Source organism: Exophiala spinifera (genome assembly GCF_000836115.1).
Source record: "Exophiala spinifera strain CBS 89968 unplaced genomic scaffold supercont1.2, whole genome shotgun sequence".
Classification (NCBI taxonomy): domain Eukaryota; kingdom Fungi; phylum Ascomycota; class Eurotiomycetes; order Chaetothyriales; family Herpotrichiellaceae; genus Exophiala; species Exophiala spinifera.
In genome coordinates, this window is record NW_015622514.1 from 2,783,637 (window position 1) to 2,803,993 (window position 20,357).

Genomic DNA, 20,357 nt, shown 5'->3' on the forward strand with positions numbered 1-20,357 from the left:
CAAGTATGATAACGACTTATCTACAGTACTATACCCGACTGCTGTAACATACCTACCTGGTTACGTTACGGCAGGATCCAGTCACCCGCTGGAGTTCGTACTCGTAGGACTAATGAGTACACAGTAAGTAGGTCGTGCAAACGCGGTCTCAGACCCGTTTCGAAGAACGCCGCAGACTCGTCCCCTTCACCCCCCTTTTTCAAAGTATCACAGGATTCGACCAAGCACATACTGTACATCTCGAGATTTTTTTTTTCGTTTTTGGGAACTTTCTTCTTCTTTCTTCTAATTAACGGATGTCTCAAACTGTTTGCATATTCCCGCACCTGGTATCCCGGCATCTCCTCGTATCGTCACCATCACGCATTCTAAAAATACAACCCCCCTCCCTCCCTCCCTCCCCCCCTAACCCGGTAACCGTATTTACTAGCCACCTGCCTACCTCAGCATCCAGGTCGGGGACATAGTAAGATTGGATAACTACGCACCTAGGAGGCTGCTCTTGATCTCTGGGTTCAAAAAGTCAAGGTAATCAACTAGTCGAGGCCATGGTCAAGCGATAGACAAGTTTTAACATCTCCTTCATAGGTCCGACCATCTGTAGCCAAGGTAGTATATATTACTGTACTATCGATAGGGAATTCCTCAACTTTGACAAGCTACCTGCGATACAAGTCCTGTACAATTCCCCATGCCCCAGATACCTGGATAAGTTTACCTAACGTAAATCCATCCCAACTTTTCGGTGTCCATCAAATCACATCAAGCCTGGTCATCAAATTACATAGCATACCAAGTACCTAACCTGAACACCGCGCTGTGTAAATACTTCTCGAAAAAAAAAAACCGAATTTCAACAATGCCTCGCATTTCAATAAACTCGTTCTCGATACTGTCAACTTTGTCGTTTTGTCATGCTGAAACATCTTTTCTTTTTCTGAGGTCAAAGGGATATTCATCATGTTTGGCGAATATTAAACTAGTAGGAAGGCCCCCCGTGCACTTCTGCCGTGCTGCCTTCGAATTCTGGGTTGTAGTGAATATGATCACTTGCGCGGTGTTGCTGGACGAATCCCATGGTTGATGGCCGATCATTTTCGATATCCGCACCGTGGGCAGCTCCTAGTGCCGAGCCAGAATTGCGTAGCTGGCTAATATAAGACTGCTGAACAGGCACATTCTCCCCGCCATCACGCGCCAGGCTTGATGAAGTTGACTCGGCTCCAGTCGACCATCGCTTGCTCCGACCCGCTGGCGACTGAGCACTGGAGAAAGGTATGCGACTCGCGCTCATATTGTAACCGTAGCCTTTGTGATCAGGAAACTTCGTGGGGGGGATAGCTTGTTGTGTAATCCTGGTCCTCGACCCACTGTCTGACCCGGATTGCCTTCGTGAACTCTTCCTCGGAATAGCAGGGACAGGTGGAACGTCCGGGACTTCTGTAGGGAGAGGCTTTTTTCGAGATTTCTTCGACGCTTCCGAACCGACCCGACTTGGTAGCTCGATACCGCCAACAGACTCTACTAGAGGCAAGGAGGGCGGCTGTGCCGGTACATGAGGAATCGACTCGATGTCGTCGTCGGACTCGACAACTGAGTTGTTATCATAGACGCCATGCCGCTGCAGAGTCGGAGATGCTATCCTCGACCCTGCTGGATCGGATCGATTTTCGCCGATGTTGGGTTGCTCGTCATGATATGGTTCAACGGAGTCAGCTTCAGGCTCAGGTGTTGGAGGAAAAAGACCTGGCGGAGGAGCACGAGCACTTCGGACAACCTCGAAGCCTTTTGTTTTCTCCTTAGTTTTGCCACCTAGTAGTCCCTTGAACCAGCCTCTTGCTGTAGAGACCGGACCTGTCGGATCGGCTGGGCCAGTTTTTAGTTTCCTCGTGCCACTGGATAGTGCCGCACCGCGCACACCGTAATAGAAATCCACTTCTCGCACTGCATAGTCGGTCTTGGCCCGAAGCGAGTCAACGTTGGCATCCTCAAAGGCTTCATCGTCCTGTCGTAAGGGAGTTGAAGCACCTTCTCCCGCTTCTTCATCTAGCGCTCGGTCATCTGGTTTCCCACTCCTAGAACCTTCACCCTCTAGAGAAGTAATTGGGAGGCCGTTGTTTGCGGCCAGACGATCGACGGTGTTGCGACGTGGGGGTCTGTAGTACGGGTCTTTTGTCTCAGATTTGTGATGAAGTCCAACAATTCCGCCAAGGGAGGCAGCACCACTCAAGCGGTTTGTGAGGCGTCTTGAGGCTCTGCTCATTCGATCTGGTGTGGTTGAACCCATTGCTCGTGCATCGATGTTAGAGCTCAGTCGATGCGCACTCCGACCACTATCTAACAATGCCCCAGAAGCGGCCGACACACTACGAGAGCGCGTCTTCCCCTCTTGAAGTTGCTTCTGCTCGGGATCCATAGCATTGAGCATGGCCGCATTGGAAGCACCGCTATGGCGAGAATTTTCGTCACGGCGTGGGAGCCGCCTGGACAATTGTCGCATTCCAAAAACCTTGGTTAATCCTCCCCTGGTGGCGCCACCAGTGTCTTGATCACGTCCACCGGCCCCTGCGAGCCTAGCAATGACCTCAATCAAGGTCTGAACCGCGTTGAGAAAGAAGCCAAACACGAGAGTGCAAGCATGAATGACTAAGATAGCGTAGCCCATCCAACCTCGTGTTGAAGCCTCGACACCAAGAGATGGCACGAATGCAATGGACAGTAATATGGTGATGAGCCGGATGGCTGAGAAGCAGGTGTGATATATGTTCATTGAAGTCGCAGACGGAAATGGTCGGAAAAGGTTGATCGTCAGGATGAGGATTATCTCCGAGATAGCGAGAAGCACAACCTGAGCCACGCCAGAAGGCTGCACAGCTCCAATAGCAATACCCCTTAGTAAGTTGATCATGAGTGGGATCATAGCGAAGGTGGCAGCGTCATCACAGTACGTGTTATACAACGGACCATAGGCAAGAACCGTCAGGAGATCGTCGAACAGAAAAGAGCGCGGTCTTGTTCGAGTGAAGAGCAGCAAAAGCCGCACCGAGAAGAGGATTACCACGACCAAAGAGACAGCAGCAAGTGCAACGGAATATGCGGGTCCTTTAGCAGCGATCAGGAGCTGATAGAAGGAAAGCGCGATCCAGGGCAAGATGAAGTAGTTGAGGGCGATTCGCACGACATTTCCGACGGTGAAAGGTCCGTTCTTGGAGCGGAGATCTTCGGCATCTTCCTTTGCAATTTGTCGATAGACCCAACGTGCAGCGAAGCCGAGTTGTGTCAAGATTGTGGCACCTGCAACGATTGCGACAAGCCAGACAATCATAGCCGCCCATATATCCCGGTCTGAAGTCATGCCAACTAGTTGACTCATGCGGTCCAGACCATATTTCATGCCTGGCCTATACTGGTAGATGCCGTCGACCACAGGTTGCGTACCATTTCCCCCAGAGACAAAGCTCTCGTTGAACATCAGTGATGACCAACCGATTCGACTAATAGCGGGCTGATAGAAGCCCGGATAATTGAGGCTCAAACTTGCTGTCAAAACCACAAACTGGATATACTGTAAGCAGTCCCCGAAACCCGGAGTGACGAGGCGAAGCAAATCTTCATCGCGCCCAAAATTACTGCTCCAGTTGAATATATCAGCGGATCCCCATGGACTGAAGACGGAAGCGGCAATCGTTGCAATACCAACGACAATCAAGACTGCTAGAGGTAGGTACCTCAGTAAGTCATTGAGGTATCCTCCTAGATCCGGAGTGACCGTGGCAGTCACGCAGCTGTAGTACTGCCCGCTAGCATCACCTGATTGAATCCGTAACGTCGCTTCTAGCGAGGTGAAAGCGTAGCTCGATCCCATGTCATGTGCAACAGAGAACGCAGGTAGTAGGTCGAGATCAGTAGAGTTGGCGTAGAAGGCTGGAGCGAGAGGACAGTCATCTTTCAGGACGCTTGTGCAAAACCTTTTTGGTTCAGCGTCCCATGGGGTATAGCTGAGAAGATTGACGCGAGTAAAGAGTGTCGTATACTTGTTGTTGGACTCGCTGACGTCTGGAATCTTGCCAAAGGTATCGTTCGGGTTGCTCCATGACGGATCGTCCGGGGAGGGATAAGGCTGATCGGTGGCCTTTCCGGTGACATTCCCATACACTGTCACATTGAGGTTGTGTTGGCTTGAACTTGTGTTGAAGACAGCCGTTACATTGAGAGGATCGAACTGCAGGAGGCGAGGCTGTGAGTTTACAATGCTCTTGGCCAGACAATTGTGAAATTCGACAAAGGCGGCGTCGACCACGGTTATGTATAGGAGCGAGGAGAGGAGGACGATGAATGGGCTCCATGTCATTTTCAAGCGATTCCTTTGACTGGATCGATGTAAATTCCTTCCAGCTGATCCCGACGGGCGTTGAGAGATCTCATCCTGGTCACTCAAAGCCATTGAAGATAGTGAATGGTCCTTGCTTTCGCCGGCTCGCGAGTCAAGGATACGACATTTTCCTGGTTTTCAACAGAAATGTTCCGGAGAAAGTCGGTACTCCAGCTTCTTCCTCCCAGTAACGCGTAACCAGGTCAAACAACCACGCGTGAACGTCACTGGTGTCTCAAAGTGACCCTGAAAGACGGTCGTCCAGTTTGAAGGGAAGGTAATGTACAAGGACGAGTCGAGGGAGTAAAATGTCTCAGAAGGTTCGTGCTATTCTCCGGCAAGAGGTGATAGCCAGCGGATCGACGGAAGTGGTTCGTCAAAAGAGTCGGTGTGTCAGATTATAGGGTATGCCTTGAGCGTGAAGCATTTACGAGATGAACAGACTGAACGAGTGACAGAAGAGGATAAGGAAGTGGTACAATTGTTGAAGAAGTAAGAGTATGATAGAACAGAGGAGTGTCGAGGCGCAGCGCAGGAAAGACTTTGAGACATAAGGCGAAAGTTTTCCCGGTTTCGAGCCAACAAGCGTCATACCCGATTTGCTGGGGAGGATCAGCGGGTGGGATGCGACGCGATGCGGGCGGGAGCAGAGCACCACCTTAGGCCTGTTTAGGGCTGGCCAGGCTCCTTCTGAGCTGCTACCAGAGGCTCCAAGCCTATTAAGCACCTGGAGGGATTGTTAAGGTAGGTACCTACAATAGGCCTCGGATCCACTAGGTTCACCAAGCTTCCTCCAGCATTGGGGGACTCCGTAGGCTCCAGAGGCTTATTCAGGCCCGGAAACCAACCCCTAAATCACCTTTTCACTCTCCATCGAATTCCTCATACAGAACCATTGCCCTCAAGCTCGCCTCTAGGCTTCGTCCCAGCGAAACAGCATGTATGCTGTAGTGAGTGTTACACAGGAGGGTCAATTGGGCCCTTCAGAAACAGACTGGCCGGTTAATAATGAAGGCTAATGATGCCTGGCGATCTGGTTGGAAGAACAGGGACCAGCTGGCTCCAGCGGTGGTTTACGGTCCAGCGTGCCACACTCCCTAGGTTCGCCCATGTCGTGTGCTATTTCTGGTTCACCTGTGTGGCACCATATTCGTACGAAGTAGTTTGTGTACAGTCTTCTCGCTTCCGTCTTGCGACCCAAACCGTCACAGACACACCAGTGCTGTAAGCGAAGAGTCCCAAACCCGCATCTGATAGCGCGACAACAGTTGCAGCACGTGCTATTTAGGCGTGACCTTCAATCCACAGCGAACACTGCATGTATCTGAGGTGTCTGCTACTTCCTGACCCGGCTCTCAGTGGTACGATACGTGCTATATAGAAACACACATGCGTGAGGGTGAAGGGGTCGAGTACTCATAGTTTGTAGCAGAATCCTTTTGAATCGTCGAGAGCGATCTTGGTGCGCCCTGACCCGGAGCCCTGGTGGAAGATATTGCCGTGATTAACAGCATCAGCCTCGGTCTTTCGTATTTCAACAACGGGGATGAATATCAGTCGCTATGATGGAGGGGTCACGCGAGGTGAAGGTCGGAGAGACTCTGAAACTGCATGGCTGATTGGTGGTGATCGACAACACTGCCGGTCCGGACAATGCGACCCGATGTTTTGCAAATTCACCATCACCCTCCAAAGCCTCGCCATCTTGTGGCGAGTCACTCCGTATTCTTTGACTGGAAGCTGATTTCTCATCAATTCTTCATGCTATGTAGTCGACTTTCTTCGAGTGTCGCATCACTTCTGTCGTCCCTTACGGGCCTGGTTGCCCATGTCTGGCTGACGTCGCTGTCGCAGTCTGGTCAGGCTGATTGATTGTTGCGCTCTTATCTCTGCTCCGTCCTCTCCTGGTTTGCCGTTGTCAGAATCTGACTGTGGCCAAAGATAATGTCATCTTCGGACTCGATCATTTCTTCTAGCAATAGGGGTTCCAATCTTGCCACTGCCACTCTTTCTGACGCTTCCTCGCGCAGCCATGGTATCAACGACAATCCGAGGCCGACATTTCCCAGTGCTTTGGATTCCAGCCCGGTCCCCAATCCGCTCATCCGCTCAGGCTCAGGCCAAAGCAACCAAATGTCGATTGCAGCACTCATAGATCCTCCCCTCCCAGGCCCTACGAATGACCAGATCACTGAAGAGCGCAGGCGCAGCATCATCGCAAGGGACCGTAAGAGAAGACTCACAACGACTGTAGAAGATGGTAGAAGAAGGACAAATAGTGGCAGCTACTATGATCGAAGAACCGCTCATGACGCGTACCGAATGGATGGTCCTTCAACCCAAATGCGGAATCACACTGTTGCCGCGAACCCTGCACCAGAAGTCATCGATTTGACAGAAACTACTCCCTCACCATCACAAGCATCAGCACTCTACCGGCACGGCGAGACGAGGATGAATCCGACTTCCTCGGCGTCGTCGGGGAGGTACGTTGTGCCTCGCTGGCAACCAGACTCTGAAGTCAACGAATGTCCTATCTGCAAGCGACCCTTCAGCTGGATGTTTCGCCGACATCACTGTAGAAAGTGTGGGAGAGTGGTATGCAACGACTGCTCCCCTCATCGCATAACCATTCCCCGACAGTTTATTGTTCATCCACCGGGGCCAGATACTGTTCCGCCTCTGGGGCAAGGGGCTAGAAGCCGACATGACCCTATAGACTTGACAGCGGACGGCAACGATGACGACCCCTTTGATAATCCAGCCTCGCCTAACCCGTATCTTGCACTGGATGGAGGCGAGAAAGTTCGACTTTGCAACCCCTGCGTACCAGACCCTCAACCCGACCCCTTCCCACACTACCCCGTTCTTGAGAACGAACCCAGTCGACGCGAATCTCCATGGAGTCACACACTCGGGCACGCAAGAGCCTCTAGCCACCCGCAGGGTCTTGGGAATAGACCACCCATACCGGCAAGAGTCAGTATCTGTGGACAAACGAGTAGAGATATGTGAAACAAGGGCTAACTGTTTCCTGCAGAACGATTCCCTGCGCAATCCCATGAGATATGATGGCTCTGGCCCTCTGCCAAACCGTTCAAGTTGGACCGGTCCTCACCCGTCCCTGACGTCTCCTAGCCAATATAGCCTATCTGCGTTAGTAGGAGAAGCGGCATCCCCAGCGCCGTCAAGAGTAAGTGATACTTCTATTGTCCCGTTGCCTGTTCTGACCTGCCTCTGTAGGATCGGTTTGCTTCCGAACGCCGGCCCAGCTACGGCAATTCACATTCACACTCTCGCCAGCCTCGAGATGAGTGGGTGGGTGGTCTCAGTCGCAGCACCTATGTTCCACCACGCGCTCCTTACGAGACTACAGCCACTCGCTTCCCTGTCACCCTGCCGAGCATCGTTGATGGCCCATCACGGCCTCGTCTGGACGAGAGAGATATCTGTCCTATTTGTCAACGTGCACTTCCCCCGAAAGAGCCTGACGGAACCGAGACTGCGCGAGAGGAGCACATCATGTCTTGCATCGTTGCAAGAGACCCCTCGGCCCGATACGAAGGGGCCGGCGGGCCCTCGCAGGCTCGAATTTACGTGCTCCCGTTCACCGCGACTGAAAAGGACTGCGTCGGCGAGGACGGGGGTCCGCAAGAGTGCTCGATATGTATGATTGAATACGATGTCGGAGACGAATTGGCACGGCTGGAGTGCTTGTGCAAGTTTCACAAGAGCTGCATCATAGAATGGTTGGGGCGCAAAGCCGAGTGTCCAGTGCACAAACTTATAGCATGATTCACGACATTAACGACTTGAAGATTTTTCTTTTTTTTTGATGGACTTCTTCGAGAAATGGAATCCCATCTGATGGGCAAATTTGGAGTTTGTCAAGACCGTAACTAAGTGCTTTCGAGGACACTTCATCAAAGATTCCCCCTGTGTTGAGTTTATGGCATAACTTCTTTCTCTATGATAGATAGATCAATGTTGAACCCCTATTCCTATTCCAATTCCATCAACAAAACCCTCATTGCTCCCTGCCCCGTACTTCGCCACATTTTGAATGGTAATGGAAGAATCATGGAAGAATTCACTGATCCGAGTGACCGGGACACCCAGGAGGAGTGTTTGAGCCCGGCGCCCGCCATCAAGCCCCCTTGAGCAGGCCACGGCCAGGGGCCTTGACATACTAAAAATAACCCCCCGGAGGTACATATGCCGCCATGTTACCATCTGAGAACGAGTTAGCTGGGGGTCAAACCGAAGGGATTGCAACCTCTGGACGGAGCCGATCAATTTTCTGTACGTACCCGAACTTCTCCTCGAAGTACTCGACTCTATCGTTGCCTTCTTTCAGTACCTTGTGAACAGCGGCTCTGGTTTCGTCTGCGATGCCAGCCGGCCCACAGGCCACGATGGCCGTCCTTGCATCCTGTGGCAAGCTCGCGGCGCCGTTGATCGCGCTGAAGACCTCGTCCGTGATACTCGGCCGTCCGTGTAAAATGTGCAGCTGGGGTTGTCGCCGTTGTCGTCCCTGATCATCGGCCTTCTCGTGGCCGGCGGACCCTTTGTCTAGTGTATGTGGCTCTGCTTCTGCTTCCACTTCTGCTTCATCTTGTTCTTCCACCCTGGGAGAAGTGGCAAAGAGACGCATGCGCACGTCTCCCCGATGACAAACGCGCCGCAGCTGACCACCGCCTGACGTGATCTCTCGTATCATGGAGGTCTTCCTGGTCACCCAGACCAGGGTGATCTGCCGCGTTCTGGTGCGCATTGTTCGTCCTCGTCGTGGTGGCCTTGTGGTCCTCTCCACGTGGTCCTGAAGATATGACATTGCAACCGTGATGCCGCTGCCCCCGACGACGAATACCACGTTTTCAAACGTGTGAATCGGACTCCTGACTTGCCCATAGGGTCCTTCGAGCAGCGTGAGGCCCCTAACGGACCTCGAGGGCTCCTTCAAACATTCATCGCGGAGCCGCATCGTCCAGCCGCCACGCGGACGGATGTAGAATGTAACCTTACGTCCAGAGACTTGCTCCATCTCCGTCGTCAAAATGGTACTCTTACTACCCTCGTCGTGTTTGGGAGTATTGGCTGGTATGGGTAGCGAAATGCCGGCATCGGCTGATGGCGGTAATGTTGCAATGGTGTCTGTCCGCGCTGCCTTCTTCTCGGGCAAGTCCCTCAGACTCTCAGACTGTTCAACTTCATTAGCAGAAGTTTCGGTATGTGTCCATGTCCAGCCTGCCAGCGTGAAGGGGTGGCTTTCCCAGCCCCTCCACTTCAGCGGCCGGTAGAGGTAAAAGTGTTGACCTGCGCCGAGCGTCGGGAATTGCGACGAGATTGTCACCTCGAGTTTGATCAGACCGGTTTCTCCAAGGAGGGACGCGACAGAGTTATATCCAACCACCGTGCCACTGGAAAAGAGAGCGATATTGCAATACGCCAACCGGGCAATCCGGACCGCACGATCAAAGGCCCAGACCCCAACCAGAGGCCAGATGTAAGCATCGTATCTCCCGACAAAGTGGTCGATATGACTAGAGTCGATCGTCAGCCCTCTCCGCCGTATAATGGGAGGACGGAGTAAAGGGGTAAAGGGAGAATCACTAGAACAATCCGGCGAGGAAAACAACAGAGAGCGCTATATGCGCGACCAGGAAAAGCTCGTAGCACTTGATCCGGAAGTAGATGGATGAGGCCAGATGAATGAAACCCATCGCAATGATGGCCTGCACGGTTGGTTATTCTCATCCCCTGCCGACCTTTAACGAGGTACGTTCATGAGCTGCACCTACCATGGCGCCCATCTGCCAGTAGTGTTCGTTCCAGGATGCCGCCAAGTAGTCAACTGGTAGAATAGCTTTAGCATTGTGACGGCTTGGTGTGCAGAGCAAAGCATCAACCTACAGGCAGCTTGATAGGCAGAATATGTGGAAGCATGTACGATCGCTTGGATCAAGACGATACGTGATATGTGGCGATGAAATGTCATGAAGGTTGCAAAACTCCAGCCGGTAAGCCACATGAGGCAGTTGTTTCTCAAGGAGAACACCCATAGCATCGGTAGATTGTTGAACGCCATGATCCCGGTGCGATCCGCGATGAAACGATGTAGTTGAGTGGGCGACGTGTAACTGTAGACTAAGTCAGAACCATGGTCAGACCAAGTCGGTGATTTCAGGGACGGCACCTGGCAGCAAAGAGCGAATTCTGTACGCTGGGATCCCTGGTCTCAAAGGATACACAACAGAGAATCAGATTGAGGATCCAGTAGGCAAAGACCACTATAGTCTCCAGACGTGTGGGAATATAACACCACCAAAGGAGTCGCTGATGGTGGGATCCGAAAGCTGGCGGTATGACCAGATTCGTCGTGACTGCATGGGATATCGTCTGGAGATAAGTGAAAGGTCGCCCTCGGCGACGCTTGTGTCCCCATGAGGAGGCCTCAACTTCGGTTTCTCCGTCATGAGACGTCTGACGGTCGACAGAGACAAGCTTCACAAGGCGGGTTACGGTCCCAATCAAAAGGACACCGCCCCAGAAGGAATACAGGCCCCAGCTTCAGATTTGTCAGGAGTGTCACTAAAAAGGCCTAGGAAGGAGACTGGTCCTACCGATATTTCACATGGAGGTCGAATTGCGACTCCACGAGACTCTAGAAGCGCCAGGTCAGTTTGAAGGTAGCCAGCAATCAAGCCAGGTTCCCCTTACCATGGCTCGACGCTCGTGCCCCGAGATCAGCGCGTAACACTGGGACTGTTGCTAGGACTCAACACTTTGATCAAATCTTCAGATTCTCAGAGTGTGCCTCCACAGACTCACTCCCACGCAAAGCAAGGATAGAGCGAGTCCTGATATGAAGTCTCAACCGGCAGAAGTGAGGATGTCAGCTATTTGGCCTAAAGCTCTGCATCTTGCGGTTTTCCCGGGCCGAATAAAAGCGACAACGATGGGCATGAAGCTTTATCACAACCAACAGTAATGCAGAGATATGCACATGCGAGCGGGGTGCCCCGAGAAGAGAACAGGCTCATTCTCAATGCGTCCCAAGGGTGGAACAGAAGAATCGATCTAAAGTCTTGACTTTAAAGGAATCCGTGGTGACCATAAGGAAGGGAGCCAACGAATCCGGTATCGGCAAAAACATCGTCGGGGGTTCCATTTTGGTATGATTTGAGTCGGCAGACTTGTGTTGAGGATGTTGACATGATCAACGACCTGTCGTTCGGCATACCAATTGCACATCCCAACTCACGAGAGGCGTGAGCTCCATCACTGAGAATCTGATAGAGAAGTTCCCTGGCTAGTGATAGGGGGTTGAACTGTCACCATAACGGCCACGCCAGATGGGAGCCTGGGTTTGGGAGATGACGGGAGCTGTCGAGGATGTTTGGCTGGCACCAAAGTCAACTTGATGCCGAGGATGCCAAGGACTCCGCCGAGCAGTTACGACGCCCGGAGCGGATCAGATAAGATAAAAATCTGTGCTTTAGCTTCGGTACATAGTCCTGGCATTCCCACTTGTGATGGCCTGACGGTACCGTAGGGCAACAGAGGACCCGATTTCGGAGTGCGTGATGCAGACCACTTTGGTCAGGGATTCATTTCGAAGGCCTTCTATTGCTCGTGGGGATTCTTTCCGGGCAGCCCGAGGGACATGGCTGTGCCTTGGAAAATTGTTGTACTTTCGGGTCATTATGTTACCATGAGAAGTGATGGCCTTGCACTTTGCAGCTGCTTTGAATTTTGTTTCTTCACTACGCTCATGGAAGTAGGAACCTGCCTCTCCCTCATTGTGCCGTACCAGATCAAGTAGCGTTCCAAAAACTGCAGTGGCCCTGACCTTCAACGATGGGAAGTCAAATATGTCTCGTTCACCACAGAAGCTGACCATTTTAAGAACATCTAGGCCATATACGGCATCTTCACCGGCGGTATCCGAATCTTTAGTAACGAATTATTTGTTGACGAGTTGATGGAATAGATCTCACTGATTTTGCCGTAGAGGGTGTCGCCGGTTAGTCTTACCTAATGATTGCAACGAGAAAGCCTAGTTATTGATAGTCGTCTTCAATACTTACATGCTAGAATGATGATGACACCTGAAATGCCTCTGGGCCATTCATTGCCATGGTCTGGTAAACGATGCCGTCGTCAAGTTCCTGCAGGTAGGTCTCGCTACCCAACCACAATAGCGGGCATTTTGGTTCGCGTTTGACATTGGCGATCTATCTCCAAGTCACGGACAACATCGCTGCAGCGATTTTGGCCCCTGCCTTGGCCGCGTCGACAAACATTTCGAAGGGTGTGGGAGGGGGTCCTCTTTCCGTTTCGAGTAATGTAGATGGGAGTGTTATAGAGCCATCGCGAGCCCAATCTTGATGATGCCGGCCTTAGCGAAGGACAGAGACTCAAAGAAGCGCAGTGAACCCAAATGCAACAGAGGAGAGTTCAGTCCGTAGTCTCAGAGACAGACGGGACACCGTTTTGTACTTGAAGTCGGTAGCCCCGGCATATGAGAAGGTAGGGAGATAAAGGAGAGATCCTAAAATAGGGATCCTGCCTATCACGGTGCCTGTAAACTGGAGTCCACCATGCGTAGGCGTATCGCCAATTATAGCGACTCGAAGAGTGAGAGAAAGGGGAGCAGAGGCCGAGGTTGCTAGCACGAGGCTGTAAAAGCGGCATTGTAGGGATGGCTGCGCCTTGAGGCTAATAAGGCCTCACCATAACTAGCCCGAACAGTACAACCCGCCAAGAGCCCATCATCCGTCATCCCAGGTTGACAGTGAATTGAAGAGACTGGCCCGGTCGCCGAGTTGTGTAGAGTGAAGCCTCCCTGAACGTGGTGAACTCTCGAAGCATGCTGTTCGGACTGTGAACATGCAAAGAATAACTTCCTAGACGCGACAAGGCTGTCTGCAACAGCAGAGCAGAAGTCGGCGCACCGGCCACACCAACGGCGTCACAACCACCGCCCTCCCGATCACCAACGTCGGCCATCCCACCGCGTCGCAGCCTCTATAGCCATGGCGAATATCGAGCCATACCCTCATATCGATCCTCAACTGCGAGCCTCTTCATTGAGTAGTCCTCCAAAGGCCCGGGATTCCCAGCATTTCCCAAACGGCGCCACTGCTGCCTATTCCCCTTTACAACCGTCGCCGAATCCGTCCTACCAGAGCATCCAAACACCAAACTACTACCCTCCCAATCCCCATGCACAGGAGAGTCCTGAGGACGGCAGCCCTTCTGGCAACCCCAACGATCCAAATGATCTCAAGAGACCACGGGCCTGCGAGGCTTGCAGACAGCTAAAAGTGAAATGCGAGCCGGACGACAATCACCCGACAGGTTCATGCAAAAGATGCGCCAAGGCGAACCGACAATGCATTGTTACTGCCCCAAGTAGGAAGAGACAGAAAAAAACAGATAGTCGTGTCGCGGAACTGGAAAGGAAAATCGATGCCCTTACTGCCACGCTAGCTGCCAGAGGTGGAAGCGAAGGAGAAGTCGCGGTAGACCCGAGTCAGACTCAGCCAGCAAGACCTCCCGCATACGGAGAACAATGGCATGGTCCTCCTCCACCGGTCACAAGTTTGTCACCACAGCAGAGTCAACAAGGCGTAAAACGAAAGGTCGCCGACTATGACTACTTTGGAAGTGAACTGCATAAGTCAGTCTCGCCCTCCTTCAAGTCAAACGGCCCAGGCTCTCATTATCACCCCATCATGCCCGAACATATCAGGCCCAGAGTCGACCCCGATGAATTGGCCCCAGTCGACCCGGTCGAGCGGGGAATCCTCGATGGGAGTACAGCCAGGAAGTGCTTTGATAGATATATGGCAGAGATGTGCGAGCATCTCCCGCTGGTGGTATTTCCTCCTGGCACTAATGCCGACGACGTACGCAAGAACAAGCCCGTTCTCTTCTTAGCGGTGCTTGCGGTGGCTTCCAGCACCATTCGACCAGATGTACAACAGAAGCTGATCATCGAACTAAGCAGAACTCTTGCAGACCGAGTCATTTTTCGAGGGGAGAAATCTCTCGAACTGGTGCAGGCTGTTCAAGTGACAACATGCTTCTATCAGCCGCCGGAAAAGTACGAAGAGTTGAATTTCAATCAACTCATCCATATTGCTGCCGTGATGGCCATGGACCTTGGCATGGGCAAACGCGCGAAACGCGGTGGCCCAAATATGTGGCGGCCTTATAACGAAAACAAGCGCCCGCTGGCCGATCCGAACAGTGCTGAAACCCGACGGTGCTGGTTGGGCTGCTATTACATGTGTTCCAAGTGAGTGTTCTGTTGCTGATCTCAGTCCTCGACTAATACGTTTAGTTCTTCCATGTCGCTGCGACGACCATTGCTGGTGCGGTGGAGTGCCTATCTTGACGAATGTATTGAAATTCTCAATACGGCGTCTGACGCTCTACCGTCTGACAAGGCACTATGCCATCTAGTTCACGCACAGCACCTGGCTGAGGACATTGGGAGGGAGTTTTCTATGGACGACCCACTATCCCAGTTGACCTTGACTGATCAAAAAACTCAGTACCACCTCAAAAACTTCGAGCGGCGGCTGCAAGAGTGGCATGCTGCTGCTAACCCTGAAATGTTGAAGAAGCCAGTCATACAGCACAGCGAGGGAATCATCAACCTCTACATGCATGAAATTGCCATGCATCACAACCATAACATCGATGACTTCAGGCCGCCTTTCAACGCTACTCCAATTGAAGGACCTCCTGACCCTGATAACGTTACACCGGCCCATATCGAGGCTCTGACAACATGCATCCATTCTGCGCACGCTGCCTTTGAAGCCTTTTTGAGCATGGACGTCAAGATGCTTCGAGCACTTCCCACTCTATTTTTCGTTCGATCATCCTATGCGGCAGTCGCCCTGATCAAACTATACTCGGCCGTTTCAGCCAAAGGCTCCAAATTTGCGCTCATCTTCAAGACCAAGGATTTGAACGTCGAATACTATCTTGATCGAATGATTGACACGCTTACCAAGACGTCCGAGGGCGGGATGAGCAGAGTAGCCCATAAGTTCAGCCTCATCTTCAATATGCTCAAGAGCTGGCATATGAAGCGTATGGAGCCGACCAACAACGGGAGCAACCGCGTATCACGGCAGCACACTCCTGCAGGCAGATCCAACAGCCAGTCCCTGTACAAAGCCGTGCCACAGCAGCAAGACCCGGCGACTCTTGGCTGGAATTCTCAGAATCGGGCATCAATCGATCAGAATGCACAGGCTCATCAACAACCACGAAACGGCCTTCAGATGCTCTCGGAGGCAGCAATGGCGCCAGGACCTGCCCCTCCTCCAGTCATTGCGCCGCCACAGCCATGGATACCGCCGATGAATCAGCCACAAATGCTGCCCGGTGTGACTGAGATGGGCATGCACAACCAGGGCATGATGCCGTATGGCATCCCTCAAGAGCTGGGGCCCATGGATTTCACCAACGATGAACTCATGGCGTTTGGGTTTGGGGATGAGTTTCTTGCCATGAACTTTGGGTTTGAGCAGGGAAATTGGATATGAATGACTGGAAGGCCGCATATTGTACGAGATGAATTTCCTTATGTTGCATCTTGATTCTGTATAAATCATACTTTACGCGCTGATGAGGTTCACGGGGTTGACGGCCACCCAAGACTACTGCCAGACGAGTTTGATCGATGAGTTTCCTTCTGAATGGTGGGCTAATAGTGTGTTGATTGTTACTCTACGACAGATTTTGCTGATGAGATGAATACTGAATGTGATGTACAAGACCAAAGCCTATCTTTCCTTTCTTGTTGTCGTGTCGTGTCCCTTTCTTTCCTTTCTTCTTTCTATGTCTGATGCTGTTCTTGGGGGCCCGAGGTTACTGACTCATCTTTGTCACACGATATTCCCTCGGTTGTGCGAATGTGTCTCAGCCATCGGATAAGAGACAGACATGACCATGATGGATTTGCCGAACCGGTGCGGAAGAGTCTTCAAGTGGTAAATCTCCAAGACATCGTCCACGGTGTTTTCTAACGGTGGCAATCAGGATGGGCAGGTAATGTGGCGGGATTTGTTCGTGAAGTGGTTTCTGGCTGGCTGGTGCAGCCTCACTAGCCTGACGGACTAGGAGTTGGCAGTTCGTAGGTAGTTAGTGAGCCTGCCACACGGTTCGGCAGTTGTACAAAGTACAGAGGAATCGGTAGACGGTGATCCAAGATCTTGTGTGCCTCCGGTAGAACTTTGCGGAGTTGCTTTGGATCAAGGTATGGATTGGTGTACCAAGGAGCTAAGCCGGCCATTTACCGATGACAGCCGTGCATATCACCTTAGACTCCGCATTCACCTAGCTTTTATCACCCCGTATGGAGGAGTATGGAGCACTAAGTGACTACCGTGTGGCCACTGGTGAATATCCATCCCATGGAGGGTGCCACTTGTCTTTACTCCAACGTTCGGTCACTTGAAAGCCTCACTGGCCCCAGTCGCAGTGCCTCTGGAATCTGGAGTCTGCGCCTGGACCAGTGGTGGGTTCAACTTCACTAACCTAGTTCACTGCTGGTGGTGATGATGCTCAGAGCAATGATTCCATGGGTTCTCCGGTAGGCAGTGGATAACTGATATGCATAAGACTCTGTATTTATCCCTTCTTCGGCCCCGTGCCTACCTGACCTGACCTGACCTGACCTGACCTGACCTGACCGATGGTCCTCATCCTGTTGCTACTTTGAGAAGATCAAACCAAAGACACGCTACACACAGTCAAGTTCCATCACAGCACAGCGCAGCGCAGGCAAACATGGTCGCCGCCACCGTTTCTGCCAATCCACTCAAACTCGACGTGCGAAGTCACTGGAAGTGTATTGCTATATGTTTTGTCGCAACGCTGTCGACGTTTCAGTATGGTATGTCTGTTGTTTTGTTGAAATTGTACACCTACATCCAAGTATACTACCTTTGATGACATTGCCACGAGACGATAATTGCTGACGGAATGTTCGTTTCACGCAGGCCTCGATTACGCTCTTGTGGGAGGGTTTCTCTCGTACGTTGGTTGCCTGGCGCATATTTCCATCATCATGAGACCAATTGGCTAATCCCGGCGGGCAAACAGAATGCCTGGGTTCCTTGAAGTGTTTGGATACTACGATGAAGAACTGAAAAAGTGGAATATCGATGTACGTTCTTCGTCTCCCGTCACATCACATACTGACCTTGCAGTACACGGTCCAACAACTCATCTCGTCACTCATGACCGTCGGTACATTCCTCTCTTCGCTGCTCGTGGGACCTTTCAGTGCCAAATTTGGTCGACGGCACGGCCTCTGGGCCGCCGCAGTCTTGAACTACATTGCGACCGCGATACAACTGGGGACCACGAGCAAGGCCGCACTCTACGTGTCCAGATTGATCCTCGGTGTCTCTGTCGGTTGGTTTCTGACCTTTGCGCAACTCTACGTCCACGAAGCGGCACCTGCCCATCTTCGAGGCATTACTTTCGCCGTGTACCAAGTCATGCTGTCGATCGGATCCATTGTCGGTGCCTGTGTCGATTACGGCACACATACAAAGCTGAACAGACACGCATACCAGATCCCACTGGCCATGTTCTTCATTGCGCCGACATTGCAGAGTGTGCTCTTGTTCTTCTTCGCTCCCGAAAGCCCTCGATGGCTCTTCACTCAGCGCAAGGAGGAAGAGGCTGAAAGGTCGCTCCGACGCCTGCGCAATTCCCACATCGACGAGCTGGAGTTCAAGGCCGAGTTGAATGAGATCCGGCAATCGACCAGGGCACAGTTGGAACAGAACAAGAAAGGTGCTTTCTTGGAGATGTGGCGTGGGACAAACCTTCGTAGGACGTTGTTGAGTATTGCCGTCGTATGCTTCCATTCGGCTAATGGGTGAGTCTCTGATCTTTTCTCTCTTCTACTCGACCACTTCTTTTGTCTTCTCTTCCTCCCCTTCCTCCCCTTCCTCCCCTTCCTCCCCCACCACGTTTCTGCCATTCTAACCTATCAATCAGCTCTTCTTGGGTGAATATCTATACGACGTACTTCCTTCAAATTGCCGGTGTTGAGAAGCCTTTCTCTTATTCCGTCCTCGTAACGTGTACGGGACTGATCGGAGTGTTGGTGAGCTTCTTCTTCGTGAGACTGATCGACCGGAGAACGGTGATGCTTGTCGGCATTACTGCATGCGCTATCTGTCAGCTTGTGCCAGCCATCGTGTGGACAAAGAGTCCAGGCACTGAGGCGACCGGACGTGTTGTCGTGGCATTTATTGCGCTATTTACCTTTTTCTACGTCGCTTACGGTGAGTTTGTTAAGTTATTTGATCTTCGATTCGCGAAAGTTTGATGACTGAACCAGTGCTGACGATGTTCTTATGAATGTTCTAGCTCCATATGCATGGCTCCTCGGTGGAGAATATGTGAATAATCAGCTTCGCGCTTTTACTTTTGGTCTGGCAACGGCCTTGAATTTCCTGGGTAACTGGGCCGGAACATTCAGCGCTCCTTATTTTATCAACCCTGCCAAATTCGGCTGGGGCCCCAAGTATGGGTATATCTGGTTTGCATCGAACATTGTCTGTGTTATTTTTACGTGGTTCTTCTTACCAGAGACCAAGGATCGGACGCTCGAAGAGATTCACGAAATGTTTGAAGCCAGACTACCCGCCAGGAAATTCAAGGGCTACGTGTGTACGGGTGTCGAGAGCTACGCTGCCGAAGCCATGGGCGATGATCTGGCGGAAAGAAAGGGGATTCACGTTCACTCGACGCACGTGGAGATGAGTGATACTACGCCTGATAAGAGGGTATGATGGAGTCAGAAGCGAGAGGCCAGTTGGAGTGTCAAGGAAGCTAGCTGTATTCGCGGCATATGTGGTACACCATACTGTACACGACCAGATTGATGTTGTAGGGGAAGTCTGAGATATTTGTTCTATGGACGAACGCACGAGCACCACAGGCTTGATGAAGAATGAGAACCCATATTGCGATCCATGTCAGAATTCCACGCTTGATCAATACCGTTGTTCTGGTCCATGAGCCCTACTTAGTAGGCGATACCCGATCAAAAGCCAGTTCAAGCCCAGATCTGGGGGTCCTCAGCCTTGCAGCCCTTGCGTTGCCTAGACTAAAGTTAACTTACAAGGAGCCATGAGCACACATCACACTCGTCCCATTTGGATCTGTTGTGGACAAGGGCAATTCCGTGGAACTTCGCTCTGCTCAAATCTGGTCTGTAGGGAGTATACCAACTGCCGATACTTTCGCCTAATGTGCTAGTTACTCCCATCCAGATTATCATGATCTCCAATCTTTGCCAAGGTGACGATGGCCCATGAGCCCTAATGGTGTCTATATGTATTGCCCTAAGACGCGTATAGCATGTCGTACAGTTCGGCAGTTGTGAGGTCTTTGTTGATTCGCTGTTCAGCCTGTCTCTCTGTCTCTGACATTCCCTGGACGAGCACTTTGGTAATTACTTGTGCCCGTACTCGTTCATCTCTGTGCTTTTTCCCCGCGGAAGACCGGCACCAATATGCTTTTCCTGTCACGTCCGTCTCCAAACGACACTCTGACGGTCATACTTGGCTTTCCGTGCCTCGTTCGATTGATCTGCCGAGGTGGAAGCCAATAACCGGAATACGAGCTGTATCCTGATGCTTACCTGGGGACCTACTGCGCCCACTGTACCTACGGTAGGTAAATGTCTCTCAGAATCTCTGTACTCGGGAGATGCGCCGCCAAGGTAGAAAGATGTCGGTAGCTCCGGACAATACCCATTTCCATTTTCATTTCCTTTTCAGAGATTCATCAACTGGATAGCAAAATTGTGACTTGTAAGTTGTACTGTACAAGCGAGGCCCACCGAACCCCCTGTTCTTCGTCTCCTCAGCTTGGAGACCTTCATGGGCCCCATGGGGATGGATCAACACCATCACCACCACCACCCTCCTTG

General features: G+C 51.8%; 5 protein-coding genes across 5 annotated transcripts; 3 read left to right on the forward strand and 2 right to left on the reverse strand.

Moving 5' to 3' along the window:
* Positions 1-979: 979 nt before the first annotated feature.
* Positions 980-4,351, reverse strand: PV08_03317 (uncharacterized protein; the record flags this gene model as incomplete). Its single annotated transcript, XM_016377673.1, has 1 exon — positions 980-4,351. The coding sequence occupies one exon, from the start codon at positions 4,349-4,351 to the stop codon at positions 980-982; it is 3,372 nt and encodes a 1,123-aa protein (XP_016239243.1).
* Positions 4,352-6,316: 1,965 nt separating this feature from the next.
* On the forward strand, positions 6,317-8,167 carry PV08_03318 (uncharacterized protein; the record flags this gene model as incomplete). Its single annotated transcript, XM_016377674.1, has 3 exons — positions 6,317-7,351; positions 7,413-7,565; positions 7,616-8,167. 3 exons carry the CDS (start codon positions 6,317-6,319, stop codon positions 8,165-8,167), a joined length of 1,740 nt encoding a protein of 579 aa, XP_016239244.1.
* Positions 8,168-8,627: 460 nt separating this feature from the next.
* On the reverse strand, positions 8,628-10,460 carry PV08_03319 (uncharacterized protein; the record flags this gene model as incomplete). The annotated part of the gene is made up of 4 exons (XM_016377675.1): positions 8,628-9,915; positions 9,986-10,107; positions 10,174-10,226; positions 10,286-10,460. 4 exons carry the CDS (start codon positions 10,458-10,460, stop codon positions 8,628-8,630), a joined length of 1,638 nt encoding a protein of 545 aa, XP_016239245.1.
* Positions 10,461-13,410: 2,950 nt separating this feature from the next.
* PV08_03320 (uncharacterized protein) lies at positions 13,411-15,942 on the forward strand (the record flags this gene model as incomplete). Its single annotated transcript, XM_016377676.1, has 2 exons — positions 13,411-14,678; positions 14,724-15,942. 2 exons carry the CDS (start codon positions 13,411-13,413, stop codon positions 15,940-15,942), a joined length of 2,487 nt encoding a protein of 828 aa, XP_016239246.1.
* A 1,246-nt stretch (positions 15,943-17,188) lies between these two features.
* PV08_03321 (uncharacterized protein) lies at positions 17,189-19,212 on the forward strand (the record flags this gene model as incomplete). Its single annotated transcript, XM_016377677.1, has 6 exons — positions 17,189-17,294; positions 17,401-17,434; positions 17,504-17,567; positions 17,611-18,290; positions 18,413-18,702; positions 18,788-19,212. 6 exons carry the CDS (start codon positions 17,189-17,191, stop codon positions 19,210-19,212), a joined length of 1,599 nt encoding a protein of 532 aa, XP_016239247.1.
* Between the last annotated feature and the right edge of the window lie 1,145 nt (positions 19,213-20,357).